This window comes from Pimephales promelas, chromosome 15 (assembly GCF_988280905.1).
Source record: "Pimephales promelas chromosome 15, fPimPro1.hap1.1, whole genome shotgun sequence".
Taxonomy (NCBI): Eukaryota; Metazoa; Chordata; class Actinopteri; order Cypriniformes; family Leuciscidae; genus Pimephales; species Pimephales promelas.
Genome location: NC_142783.1, coordinates 12,462,064 through 12,477,500, shown reverse-complemented (window position 1 = coordinate 12,477,500; position 15,437 = coordinate 12,462,064). Strand labels below are relative to the sequence as shown.

At 38.9% G+C, this 15,437-nt stretch overlaps 1 protein-coding gene across 5 annotated transcripts in view; it reads right to left on the bottom strand.

Moving 5' to 3' along the window:
* Positions 1 to 15,437, bottom strand: part of npas3 (neuronal PAS domain protein 3) — a 385,360-nt gene that overhangs the window by 187,267 nt on the left and 182,656 nt on the right. For all 5 annotated transcript variants that reach the window (XM_089120156.1, XM_089120157.1, XM_089120158.1 and 2 more), the window contains one exon: positions 11,954 to 12,036. In XM_089120156.1, coding sequence (XP_088976282.1) covers positions 11,954 to 12,036 — 83 coding nt within the window. The remainder of the gene's footprint in view (positions 1 to 11,953; positions 12,037 to 15,437) is intronic.

Genomic DNA, 15,437 nt, shown 5'->3' with positions numbered 1-15,437 from the left:
AACACTAGTTTACGCGGCTGCCCAGAGATGTAGCTCGTCGCACGTGAGGCTGTAGTGTGTGTGTGCTTCACAGTCTACAGTACAGTGTGTGCGTATAAAGGCCTGTTCACACCGGGACGAATTTCGCGCACGTTATTCGCCGACGTTTAACGTGTCGTGACTAAACAAAGGGCGCCAATGTGAGTGTTCACACCGACGTGTAAAAGCGTAATTTAAAAAAAAAAAACGCCTCAGGTTCGTTTTTTTAATTTGACGCGCCGCGTCAAAAACTATCCGACCAATGAAATTGGCGCTTTTGCTCACGTGTTTGGAGCTTCTGAAGAGACAGTAAAACACAACTTGGGGGCGCTCGAACACAAAATGGTCTTGCCGAGCACACATACGCAACGGTGAAGAAGATATACGCGTCACCGTCTACACAGCCAGGAAGAAATAAGACGAGGAAGATCTGCTGGGTAGAGCTGCTATTCTCGTTGGTGCTAGAACATAAATAACTATATGACAAACGCGACAGCGACTACACACATCTTGATAAAATATAACTGTTATGGAGTGGTATTGCATGGCAAATGGGCGCCATCTAATGTCAGGGAATGAATTTGCATGTTCGCTCGGCTCATCGTCAGTGAAAAACGCTTGGGTGTGAACACAAAAAAACGCGTTGAAAAACGCTGACGAATAACGCGCGCTGATATTCGTCCCGGTGTGAACGGGCCTTAAGCGTCCCAACCCAGATCGATAGAAAATATGTGGAAATTATCCAAAGTGTACCTATGAGCCAGACTCGATGCCAGAAGCACGCGATGCAATATTTGAGACAAGATAATTGCCGCCAAGACCGGTAACACGTTAAATCTGATAAGCGCACAGACACTTGAGAGTAGAAAGTTTATACATTTTCGACTGCAAGAACTGGAGCGCGTCACAGATGAACCGACACCCAGCATATAGGATACTTGCCTCATAGAGATGAGAAATAGGCCTATAGATGGTCAAAATATGACTACTTTTAAACGAAACAATTAGAAATAAATAGTTTGATTACCTAATCCATATTCACTTCTTCACATATTCAAAGTGGCGGTGGTAACGTGACTGGCCCTGGCACGCACTAGCATGCTCGCTTTTGGCCCGACAGTGGAAACACAGCTAGTGTCCCAGTGTAAGATGAGCAGGGTCCTTACCAGTGCCCAAATTTGTGTACACAATATAGTAATACCCATTAAGCCATTAAACAGCCACTCAGAACTAGAAACCGCATAGACCCTGCAAACACACATGCTAAAAAGCACTCAAAACACCTTAACAACCACACTATCATATAACAAATTCTACATAGTTGCAGTTCAATGGGATTTTTAAGGGAGCAAAAAAAATCTCTCCAGTCTTAAACAGTATTTTAGAAAAAAAAAAGTTCTTAAATAAAATAACACAACATACATAATAAATCTAGGGTGATTATTACCCTACATTAAAGAGTTATCACAGGAATATCTGTGTGATTTAGAGGTTGCCATGAAATATGTTAAATATGCTCATGGGTCCCATTTCCTGCATAATGGCGAGCTTGTTAAGATTTTTTTTTTTTTTTGTGTGCATAATAATGTTACAAGAAAAAGGCATTTGAAAGAACGCCATCCATCCTTTACAAACACACACAAAGCTCGGCTCCAAAATTCCCCACTAAAATTAAGTTGAGTTATCATTTACTCATGATCATGACATTCTTTCTCCCATACAATACAAAACCAGATATTTTGAAGAACTTTTATTCTGCTATTTCGCATAAAACAAAAACACATGTTGAATGAAACTGTTGAGATCATGATGTTCATAAAATATGCAACTTTTCTTCTTTCTTTTTTCTTTTGAATTTATACATAAAAGATTGAATTGCACGTTAATAAATGGAATAGACTAAAATACATGATTCCATTGGTCTTTGTCCCGATAAAGGATTTTGAAGGCCGATACCGATACAAATATTTTTTTGGGTTTTAAAATCCGATATATCGGCCGATATTTAAAAAAAAAAAATATATATTTCAGAGAGGCGCAACAAAACATTAACAGATTTCCCTAACATTAGTTATTTGTAGTTATTTATGAGTTTTAACCAAAATAATATGATAATGCTTTCTAAAAGTTTCTAAAACAGAACAGACTAATGATAGTAGCTAGCTTTATGGTTAGCTAGTGATTAACCATAATTTAGCAATGGATTACGTCATACTGCAAATTGTAAAACATACATTTTCAATATAACTGGCCAAGGAAACTTCTGCCGGCCACAAATTTTGTCATGCTTATTTGAGTTAAGAGAACTGATGGGGATGTTCTTTTAATTGTTATTCAAGCAATGTATGTATCGTGACCAACTCAACGAGTGTTGCCAACAGGAATGGTGTAGAGTGCCCTCTGGTGGACAAACTATACAACTCCAACACTCATGACATGGTTCAAGCGTGTTTCGTCCGTTTTTATTTTATTTTTGAAATATTCATTTATCTGCCATTATAACTGCCGATACCGATAGTTTGGAAAATGCCTAATATCGGCTGATAATATCGGCCTGCCGATCTATTGGTCTGGCTCTAATTATTATTATCAATTATAAAAATGAAGTGCACTTCTGAAGCATTACTATTAACATCAATCAATCTTCTGAACCCTTATGAACAAAAATAGGCTAAAATCTTCGGTAACACTTTATAATAACTGCACGCTATTAATCATTAGTTAAGCATGAGTAAACAGTTAATACATCATTTATAAAACATTAATAGACATTAATATGCAGTTTATAAATATAGCTATACATGCTTTTTTCTTGATGTATAAGCATATCTATAATGCGTTTAATGATTGTATTTTCATACTTTGTTAATGATCAATTAATAATTTCTATATGAAGTATAACATTATTTGCAAACCAGTTGTTTAGGAGTTGTCAGTCATTTATAAGTTCACTTAGAAAGTGTAAGTAAATGTAGTAAATACAGGTAGTTATAAAGCATTTATTAGTGGTCAGTTAACTATTTTTTTTGCGCTAATCTAAAGTGAGGACTATTCATGCTTTGTTAAGCATTTATAAAGGCGATTTAAAGACTCGTCAATCTTCTAAACAGTAAAATGTAACAAACACAACACAGTGATACAGAACATAGAAATATTTAACAGCCTTTTAAAATGCTTTACAAGGCATGACTAGTCCTCACTTTAGATTAGGTCACAACAATAGTTAACTGACCACTACTAAATGCTTTATAACTACCCAAATTAATCCTTAATTACAGCATTAATACATGTTAATAAAGCATTTATTAACACATTAAGTAACCATCACTATATGTCTGAATAATAAGATGTATGAATGTACATTTAAATAGTTTATTAATCATTTACTCACTCGCTCTAAGTAATCGCATGAACCACGGACAACTCTTAAATAACTGGTTTATAAAAAATGCAATTCTTCATTTAGAAATGATAAATTGATCATTAATAAAGGATGAAAATACAATTATTAAACAAATTATAGATATGCTTTTAAATCAAGAAGAAAGCATTTATAGCTGTATTTATGAACTGCTTATTAATGTCTATTAATGCTTTATGAATGATGAATTAATGGTTTACTCATGCTTAGCTAATGATTATTAGCGTGCAGTTATTATAAAGTGTTACCAAATCTTCCTCTACACTCTATGGGGCCTATTTTAAGACCAGGTTTAAGGCCTTTAGACCAGGGGCGAGTTGCATAAACTGCTAAGACTAAGTCTAAGATTAAGTCTTACAAGTTAGTCATCCATTATTTTTTTTTCTTCAAGACTGTTCATCACTTAAAGTTAGTTACATAAAAACGTTCATTGCTAATTTGATACCGAACAGCAAGACTGATTACCCCTAACTAACTCCTAGATGGTCCAACTAGTTCTTGTCTTAACTTTCAGACAGCACGCCCATGAGCACACGAATGGGCGCAAATGCTTTTGATATTTAAACGTGGCGCAGGACGTGAAAAATGATAACTGCGTCGGGCTGAAACTAGCAAAAAAACACTTGCGTTGTGCTTGGCGCTCTCAAATCTAGACCATCTTACCATGTAATCTCTTTTTTTTTGTTCAATGACAACATAAAGGTTAGTGAACGATGACAGATTTTTTTTTTTAATTTTAGGGTTAATTATCCCTTTAAGCTCTAGAACGAATGTCCCCGTCAAAGGTAAGATGGACAGATATCCCTCAGACGGGCTCGACGTCCCTAAACCCATCTGCGTGTACGAGAGGAACTTGACGTCTCTAGCATGAGGTGCTTTGAGGTGAAGAACACCCTCCCTGAGTGTTATTTTCTCTCTCTGCCACCTTCTACCTGATCTCAGCGAAGAGCCAGAGAAGCGTGATGGCGATTCCTGTGAACCGCGAATCAACCTGCAATTACAGCCGGTGACAGCTGCACACAGACGGGCTCAAAGACACCGCCTCGCTCCGCATTGATGTTATGCAAATGTAAACAGCTGTCATTTCTAAAGCCGCCGTCTTTGCGCTTTCCTCCGGTGTGAAGATCGAAGGGTTTTCAAAGTGTCTGTGTTTTTTTTTCTTCCCTCGTCTCTTTTTTAATCCAAGCCCTATTATCACAAACAAGCCAAAAACAACAAAGACGATGCTACAAAACAAACAACAAGAGAACGAAAGAGAAGAAAGTAAACAAGGAGTTGATGAAAGATTGAGTGTTGGAACTTGAAGCTGCGAGACATATTAAGAGGCGTTTGGTGTCCTGTCACCCCGGCGCTCACCACAGGTGCGTGTGCGCACACACACATACAGGCAGTAATTAAGGCTCCCTGTCGATCAGTGTCTCTGAATGCTCCTCATCCTTTATCAGTAAAACACATCAAAAACCACAGATAAGCAATAAACAACAGCGCTGTTAATTTGCTCAGTGAAGATCAGAAACTTTCTGACAAGCCGTCTGGCGCATCCCTATTATGAATGCAAAAACGGCGGATGTCCAAAAGAGAGCGATCTGTGCCCACATAACAGCAGAAAGCTCCACAACGCTCTGCACATTCTCCACCCTGTTGTGTGTTTGTTTGTTTCATACTTTGGCATATTTGACTATGCTTTCAAAAGTAAATAATACGACTATAGTACTAGTTTGAATCTATTTCCTACTAAAATCAGCACAGAAAGTCAGCAGATTCCCTCTAGGCCCCTGGTTCTCAACCTTTTCAACGCCAAGCCCCCCCATGAACCTTTCTAAGTTGTTTGTGATTTGTTGGATAACGATGATAACGTTTTTTTAAAAGATATCTTTACTCAATTTCTGTCTTATAAAATGTATTCATGTCCAATACTTTTCAAGGTCAAGAAATCACAATTTTCTCTCATATAGCATATCAGGTTTTTCAAGAATAGCTGTTGAAAGGGTCACATCTTAGTTTGCTGTTCTTTTAACTCATTTGAATGGTTGTTATGTCTTATTTTAAACTATTTTAAGCCATCTTGAGACAACCTTGGAAGTTTGTTGAAGCCCTCTGGTTGAAAACCACTGATTTAGTCCAATTCAAGTTTTACAAAAGGGCTCAAATTGCATAATTTTTTAAAGAATGATGATGGGGGGCGGATCCTTCAGGAGAAATCTGATGTAAACAATGGATAACATATCAATATTTCATGGTTTTAACGCTTTTGTGGACAAAAAGTACTATTGGATGTTTTCGACTGGACGCTTGTCGTGGACATTTTTCCCAAGTGTAACTGATTCATCTCGTGATCGCCGTTTCATAAAGATATGAAGTCCCGTTTTGATTTTGCATGTTGTCATTTGTACTCTTGTATTGACACAAATTACTATAGTACAGTTTCTGTAGCATCTATAATGTAAAAGACCATAGATTTGGTACTAAACCTCTAAGACCTGTTCACACCGGGACGAATTTCGTTCGCGTTATTCACCGACGTTTAACGCCTCGTGACAAAACAAAGGGCGCCAATGTGAGTGTGCACATCGACGCGAAAAACGGCACACGTAAAAGTGGCATTTATTTAAAAAAAAACGCCTCGGGTTCGTTTTTTTGGTTTGACGCGCCGCGTCAAAAACTATCCGACCAATGAGATTGGTGCTTTTGCTCATGTGTCTGGTGCTTCTGAAGTTACAGTAACACACAACTTGGGGGTGCTCAAACACAAAACGGTCTTACCGAGCACACATACGTAACGGCGAAGAAGATATACACTGCTGGAAGACGAGGAAGATGCAAGGAAAGATTTCTATGGGCAAGATGAATGTTGAACTGCTGGTCTCTAGAGCTATATCATATAATTTCTATTAGTATTTCTGTAATAATAGAATAGTATACTATTATTATTTCTGTTTTACATAAAGCACCATCTAATGTCAGGGAATGAATTTGCGCTGGTATTCGTCCCGGTATGTACGGGCACTTAGACCTTTCAAAAGATGCATAATTTGTTTCCATTATTAATATTTTTGGACAGTTTATAGTAGGGGTGTGACGAGACATATCTCACGAGATGAGTCACGAGAACGAGACGAGATTTGCAAAACGAGTGTATTGCTGCAACGGACTGGGTCAAACAAACTGGGTTAGAGATCGCAGATTATACCCGACCTAAAACGAATATACATCCATTTAAAAAGTTTTGTAACCAGAGGCATATTAAAATGTGGATAAATCATCTCGAAAACGTCAATTGCGCTCATTCTTGTTGCATGTCCTTAGACTAGCAAACAGTGTGAGTGTTAAGTCTGAGGAGGGACAACTTTCTCTAATGTTAAAATTTGGACTGCAATACCCACTTCAACCACTAGTCAAAATTACATACCACACCTTTAAACACACCTGAACCAGCTAATCAAGGTCTCACTAGGTATGCTAGAAACTTCCAGGCAGGTGTGTTGAGGCAACAGAAGATAAACAGAAGAGTGTTTGGACATTTTAATAACACTAATTCTCTCTCTGATGTTTTAAAAGTACTGCTTGCCTGATGCCAGTCAAGCTCAGCTCCCAAAACAAGCCTACTCATAAACATTTATTGGCTTACGGCTCCATTAGCTCACAGCTAATTTACTGACCAGACTTATCTCCTAAAAAGAACGGACAAAGGTTCAGTCTCACTCTCCGTGCAGTGCGTCTATGACCATACACTGCTTTTGCCCTTCACAGGCAGCTAAGCTCTCATCAGCCTTAAAAACGAAACCCTGCATCTATAATTCATCTCTTGCTAAGCATGATCTGTGTGATATAAATGCTATTATTTAGCTGGGCGGAAGCGTGGAGCGCTTTGACAGAGGACTTCTGAGCTCTCTGCTAATGACCTAGCGCTGCTGTCGGAATCAATCCGACCCGCTGCCCACGCAAATGACAATGCACTGTGGGAGTGGACATAACGGTCATTTCTGTGGCCCAGAGGGCTGACACAGCCTGTGCCGACACCATGAGACCATAACACCCTCGGGGCAAGTAGAGACCCTACTGGAGGACAAGTAGGGTGTTAAACGAAGGGAAAAAATCTTAAAGGTACAGCAATAAAAACAACCAGCTTTTGTTGCAAGAAACCTTGAAAAGTAAATATCTTCTGTTGTGATATTTACCTCCACACGCCTGCCACCAGAAATGCGTCTTTTCTACTGTTTTTGTGTGTGAGCTGGGACAGAAAAGAGACAATATTGATATTATTGTGCCATGGCATCAAATAGGAGTGGGAAAGCAGAGCGTCACAACAGCTGCGATCAAACAGACCTGCATATTAAAGCAGCTAATTGATTATCTGGCTTGACACAACTGGGTACTCAATGTGTTCAGCTTGTTTGTGCGTAAACAAAAAAAGCACAGTGTTTTTGTGCTGAAATCTGGTCACTGGGTCACATAACAGCACAAAACAATACGCAAACCACACAGAGCAAAAAGTAAAACATTCCAATTTTATCTGTACATACTTGTAAAAATCTCATACATTTTTAAGAACCATTAAAGGAGTAGTTCACTTTTAAAAAAAAAAACTTTTGCTGACATGATGTCCATGTCTTTCTTTCTTCAGTTGAAAAGAAATGAAGGTTATTGATGAAAACATTCCAGGATTTTCTCCATATAATGGACTTCATTGGGCACCAAACGGTTCAAGGTCCAAATGAGAGTTTCAGTGCAGCTTTAAAGGGCTTTAAACAACACCAGACGATGAATAAGGGTCTTGTCTAGCGAAATGATCATTCATTTAAAAAAATAAATAACAAACTTTAAGTTTTATGAGCAGAAATGCTCGCCTTGCTCTGTTCTGTGATGAGCGTTTGTGACTCTCCTGTTCAAACTGTTCAAACAAAGTCTTTTTTCAAGTCTTTTGGTTCATTCAACGAATGAAATGAACGAAATGACTCATAAAAAGAAACTGTCATTTGGACCTTGAACCGTTTGGTTCCCAGTAAAGTCGATTATATGGAGAAAAATCCTGGAATGTTTTTATCAAAAAACTTTTTTTTTTTCGACTGAAGAAAGAAAGACATGGACATCTTGCATGACTTGGGGGCGAGTAAATTATCAGCAAAAGTTTTTTTTTTTTTTAAAGTGAACTACTCCTTTAAATGTTTTGCTTCATCCAGCTAAATAGCAATAAAACAATAACATACAACATTTGCAACACATTTAACCTCCACCATGTGATCCAATGATGAAACATTATTCAGTAACAAATTACGTTTGGCGGGACTTGATTTGTTCATATTTGTTTAATTATAATGGTTAGCAAATGACTGCTGTTGAAATCTGATTTCTATAAGGAATTGTAAAATATTAATAAATATAGCTGATTGTCAGATTTTGACTGGATTGTGAAAATCAATTTATGATACCATTGGTTAATATATTATTTTCTTCTCCTTTGAGGCCTTAATAGCAGCACTGTTACGCTGTGAAATTTCATGGGCAAAATACGAGATGGTCCTCACTGCAGAACATGAAATCCACGGGGAGGAGTCGGATCCAGATCCAACTCCTCCCACCTTACATATACCTAATCCCCTGATCCCTAAACCCACCCCTAAACCTACCCATCTCCAACCCTGATCATAAAACCCACCCCTAATCCTACCCAGCTCCACCCCCTGATCCCTAAACCCACCCCTAAACCTACCCAACTCCACCCCTCAGATCTGGATCCAACTCCGCCCCCTGGATCTTATGTACTGCAATGAGGTGCTACAGCAAAATACAGACATTTTTAAAAGAAATCTGCACAATTGGGGGTTTTGTGTGAGGCTGAAAAACTTCCCATGCATGGAGATTTTGCTTGTGTTCAAGTTGGTCATACAATTTCGCAGAATTGACCAACAGAAAGCTGCTTTATACATAGCTACCATTAGAGAATAAAAGTTAATTTAGGGTGTGTTCACACATGGCATGTATGTTTACATTAAACCGGTTCATGTGAATCTGTGTAAACATTGCCAAACAAACGGACCGAGATCCCTGAAAAGTCACGGTCTACTTCCAAACGAACTCTGGTGTGTTTCGACTGAAATATGAACGCATCACAGACCAAAACATACTAATGACAAAATGCGACCCAAAAAAGAACATAATGCTCAAGAATAAGAGCTTTTCACAAGTTCGTAGCTGGTAAAAATACCATCAAATCTATTTATAAGCACATTTAGCCAGAACATAGATAGTATCTTTAGGATCGCTCTTAAAAAAATTGATTAGTGTGAAGACTAATCGAATGAAGACTAAATGTATATTTTTTTTTTTTGGTCCAAACCAAAAGAACTAAGAGAACCGAACTAAAACTGTGAAAACACCCTTAAAAGCAAATCGATGAATCCTTCAAAATAAAACCAGGAACAATAATTATAGCTATTAAAAGCTTAATGGGGTTGATTTTGATTTCATTGTTGCTTTTATGTTTACATACTTTAAAGTGCACCTCTCCTCTATATAGACAAGGCATTTGACTTAACCTTACAGAACTATGAAAATAATATACAAAGTAAATGAAAATGTATGTAATCAATTATTCCTCTTCTACCACACCTGCCACATGCACAAGTCTCCTTAAAGTGACTTTTTGCATAAAACACACTGTTCATAAAGAATACAGTGAAGTGATATGAAACCATAATGTTATCAACAATTGATTTAATGAGAAACCAATATCAACAAATCTGAATGAACACCAATATCAACATCGGCATAGCATTCAAACAAACAGAAAAACCGAAGCCATATGAAATAAGAAACAGGATGACTCTATGTAAAAGTGCATATACGCGTGAGCATTTATGCGTAACGTCCATTTGCAGGTGAAGGCCGGTTGGCAGCTCTTCCCCCACGTCCTCTTTATTAAACGCTATCAAACAAGGTTTAAGCTGTCTAAAATTAGCCTCGGCGCTCGACAACTAATGACTGCCTTGCATCCATTATTAGTTCATTTTCTTCAGATCAATCACCAGCCGAGCATGCTTTTTTTAAAATGTCATCCTAAAACTTTTCACAATCAATTAAGCTGAAGATTAATGGGGACAATTTGCCAGGAACAAGTCCTTCCTTGAAAAGGCCACGCCTCGACAGACTTCCAGCCTGGTATTGGTGTTAATTATAAATTTCCGCTTTGCTGTCACACACTTAACCTGTCGTAAGGGAATAGCGCCGGCAGTCCGGGGACCGGCGAACCGCTATATAAATATTCCTAATCCGCTTTTTTTGGACACAGGTGACTGGTGTAAATTGCGCTTTCCGTTCTGTGTCATTAAAACGAATTAGAAAGGACATCAGTGCTGTAGCAAAGCATGGCTGAAAAACAATTTTGAGGTGAAATAGGAAACTCCTCGCCCCCTCCCCTTGAGATTTCCCGAAACACCAGCACACTGAGGAAGAGTCATCCTTCATTTACTTGCATGCTAAACAGCTAAGAGACACCACATAAGTCTTGAGACAACAGACCTGTAATCTCTGAACACACACATTAGTACATCTGTGACGGATTTCATTCACCCAGGTCATTGTAGAACGCCTGCTAATGTATTCATAGCAACTGGATTTTGCTATTCATCCTAATAAATTACTAATGAATGCTTACGACTAACAGATTTCCAAATGTCCTGCATGCGTTATTATGTAAAATATTACATTTTCTCACTCACGCTGCACTTACTAAAATCTTATTTGTGTTCAAATAACCTATTTTGCTCGAAATACAATGGACACATTGGGCACTTTTATATCACTTATTTGAGTGCTTGTAAAACATAATTAAGTGCAAAGGATTTCTAACTGGAATTGGTATTTTCTGGCAATTACTATCATAAGTGTTTCACAAAATAATTTGAACACTCACCAATCAAACTGAAAAGTAATTTTGACCAATAACAATTCGCTTTATCCCATGAAACGATCTTTAACTGAAACTCAGAAATCAGAACGTAATTATCATATTTATTCATCTCATAAATATGATAATTCCAACACTGAAAAAAAAAATAATATGCTTTATCTAATCAATAAAATTGTGGCAACATATTACAAGCAATATTATCAATTAAATTGTACAAATTAGAATTAATTAGAATATTAATTTGATTAACTATTACTCAATTCAACTTTGTTCAATTTAATAAATAATATTGCTTGTAATCTGTTGCCACAATTTTATTGATTAGATAAAGCATATTCATTTTTACAGTGAACATGACTTAAAGACAACGCAAATTTTGTAAGGAAAAAGCGAACAAAATACCACTAGCCTTCAGAAAATAAAGTGTCTTTTTCTTTTTCTAAATAAGAAGATTGCATTTCAACTTTTGTACATGATTTGCATACCAATTCTGCACATTATGATCTTCACACCCAATGTTGATCTCGAGCTCGTCCCGAACTTTAAGAACACCAGGGTGTTTTGAGTGAACAAAGGCAGATTTAATAGTCTGAATCTCATCTTACCTGCAGAATGTGGCTGCCAAGGTGAGGCTCAAAGATCTCCGAGGCAACAATGCTGGGGCTCCGCCTCCGCTGGGACCCGATAGCTGTGAAGAGAAACACACAGTGTGAGCGCGCTCGTGTCGGCATGCGCACGCACGTTTTCCGCTTTAAATCCAAACGAACCTGGAATTGGAATCTGCCCGTGCCATTTTAAACAGATACGGTAAACTGTTAAACAAACACTTCCGCCCCAATAATACTAAGCCCCCGGTACTGTAAATACACAGATGCAAATCAAAGCCTCGGAACGGCTCTGCTCTGCATATTCAGCCAGGCTTGGTGCAACAAAGCCCGCTGTTTATAGCAGGACTATTATCGCCACATCCATTGAGCTGCAAAGCACCCAGAGAACAGCGCCCTCAGGGCATTTTTTCCAAGTTTCCAACTTTAAAGTCGGCTCAGGCTCTGCTAAAAAATGGCCTGGGGTGATTTCAAACTTAACAGACCTTGTCCCACCAGAGCTCATTATAGAGAATTTTATAACAAAGTGCTCTGTACTTAATTTTCCAAGCCTAGCCAGGCGTTCGGGTAATGTTGCTGAATTAAGTGCAATTAATGATGTAATAAAGCGCTGAACGGCCATTAAGGATTCTCAAGGACCAGTAGCAAACAACGCTTTGCCGTTCGGGGAGGGCGTAACGGGGACGTAAGGACATCGTGCCCCAGGTGAGCATGCACGAGAGGGGCCGGGACCCACATGAGAAGCCTCTGTCCTTCAGAGAGCCTCAAGCAGTGTAAACACACTTCTCCCCTCTGGTAATGCTTTCAGCACTAAGCCCTGTGTCCGCCCCGGAGGAACATTCCTGCCACAACACAAGCGGAAGGGGCAGCGGCAGCCGGAGGAGAGAGAGAGCCGGGCTCTCAGCGCTGTCCCTGGAGCGTCGGGGTCAGTAGCCGCCACTGTGGGTGGAAAGGCAAACAATCCTGAGCTACAATCCGGTGGGACAAGGACACGGAGGCTCTCAGCGCACAGCAGAGGGAGCTCTTACGCCCTGAGGATCACACACACACACATACCTGCACATCAAACACAGTGCATTCTAGCACGCACAATCAACGCAGCCTGGCACACAACACACACACCACGTGCTTTTGATATATCTGTCTGTTGTTGGATTTTGGTTCATTTGGCAACACAAACAGTTCCAAAGTTTACACTTTTCAAAAACCAAATGGGAATAAATTTGGAAATCGACATTTGGAAATCGATGAGTAAACGTAATTAACCTACAGCAAGAATGGCAATGTGATACCTGGTTTAAATGAATTATAAACAAACAGTTACTATCGTTAGGTTTTTTTTCCCCTTTGAAACTACAAAAGCTTATGTGGAAATATTCTTCACATCGAGCCATAAAATAAATAAATACAATTCTGAAAATAGACCTGAATTGAAACAGCATCTAATGTGCCTTAAAGAAAGAAAGATAAGTCTTGCACAATACAGCCAACACACTGTAATACAAGGATACTATATATATATATAATAAAATAAAAACGCAAGGTTACATCATGTCTGCCCAAATAAGTCCAACACAACATAGTAATGGCACAGTAAATAAATTGAAAGGGAAACAAAACTGAACCCAGTGTGAAAACTGCATATCATGTAGGTCTCAGACGTCATGCCCATAGGATTTTTTACTAGGAGCGCAGTTGAAATGATTCAAATTTCCCCCAAAATAACTAATACTGACAAATTATTTAATAATGAATAGACTTTACATTATGATATGCTGTTTTATTTAAGTTCACAGGTCTCCAGACTCAAATTTTGTCACATTATCATATTTATGGTTAGAGTTATGTTACTACATTAGCCTAAATCCATGGTGAATTGCTGATTTCTGGACTGAAAACCTACTATAAGTGTTTCTACGGGTTTCCACGTCAGCACTGTTTAGTCTGATATCAATAGTTTGTAACATAACTCTGCACTGAATCAGAATGTTTCTCACTGGATCTCGTGGTGATGATGTTATAAATTCTGAGGCGAATTCAAGTGATTTCTTCACTGGATCTCCTAGTAACAGTGTTGCGTGAGCGAGATCGGCACGCGACTGGCAAGTTCGGGGCTTTATTTTACTGTCAGTGGTTCGGAGCGCTTTCATTTTGTTTGCATTCGCTGATAGGTAACGAGTCGGTAGATCGCTTATTGCTCAGACGCACATAGCAAGTTGTGATATTTGTCTCCGTCTCCTTCCCACAGACGTTTACGCGCGCTTTCCACGCTTAAAGGAGCTGTATGCAAGAAATGTATTTCAAATAATCATAAAATGACCCTGATATGTCACTAGACATTAAGAAATCATGTTCATTTCAAATATCACTGACAACAGCAGTCCGGCCAGGATATTGTCATCTGAAAAGTGAAGTTGCATCCCTCAACTGTCATGTTGTGTTTTGGTCTGATGCTCCACCCTCCACCGATCTACCAATCACAGAGTCAGTAGTGTTGCAGCATTCGGGTTGCCAGCTCTGCTCTAGTTACCACAGCTGCAGATATATCTGGCAACCTCGAGTAATGGGGGAGGGGATACACCACTCTACAGTAATTTGAAACTGATTGCAGTACCAGTTTTGGCCACAATCTTACATACAGCTCCTTTAACCATGCGTTTAACGTGTGGCAAATTTATTGGTCGCACATGTGTGACTGGATGTAAAATTCAGTCACACACTCTCAAATTTTGGTCGCAAAATGCAACCGTTTGGTCGCAGTCTGGAGCCCTGTAGTCTGATGCATATGGCACACTTAACTGTGGAGTCATCTGATTGGTTGAATTCTAATCTACAGGATCTGAAGACGTGTCTCACATTCTTTAACGATCTGTCTGGAAACAAAGCTGTCGTGAAGCCAAACCCCCTCGTAGAGCAACGTCATGTTTACAACTGTGACAATGTGAGCTCATCAGGATCAACTAAACGCTTGGTTTACAAAAATATGTCAAGTATGTAAAGTTCATGGTATAGACTCTTTAGTTAGAGTTTTAAACACATGCCTGTTATTGTAGGGACATCCTACCTAAACATGAGCGGAACAAAAAACAATCTGTGATTGGTTGATTTACATGTCACTGACAGCCTCTGGGTGGTCCTTGCCCAATGAAAGCTACCATCAGACCTTTTGTCATCAGTCTGGCTAAGCTGGGCTACATATAAAGTGCTCAAAACCACCAGCAGTACAAGTCAGTCGACAAAGAAAATACCTAAGTTAAGAGGTCACTTGACCAGCCTCAAATTATCCTCCTTCTTAAAAGCGCAATCTCCAGACAATAGCTCTCATCACACAAGGATCCTCGCTTAAGATCACCGCATGGAAATCGGCCACACGTCCTCCAAATTCCTTGACCTTGAGGAGCTTTGCCTACTATAAACTCTACGGGTAATATTTCATAATGAAAAATGTGAACATGTTGAACCACAGATTAGCTTTTAGAAACAA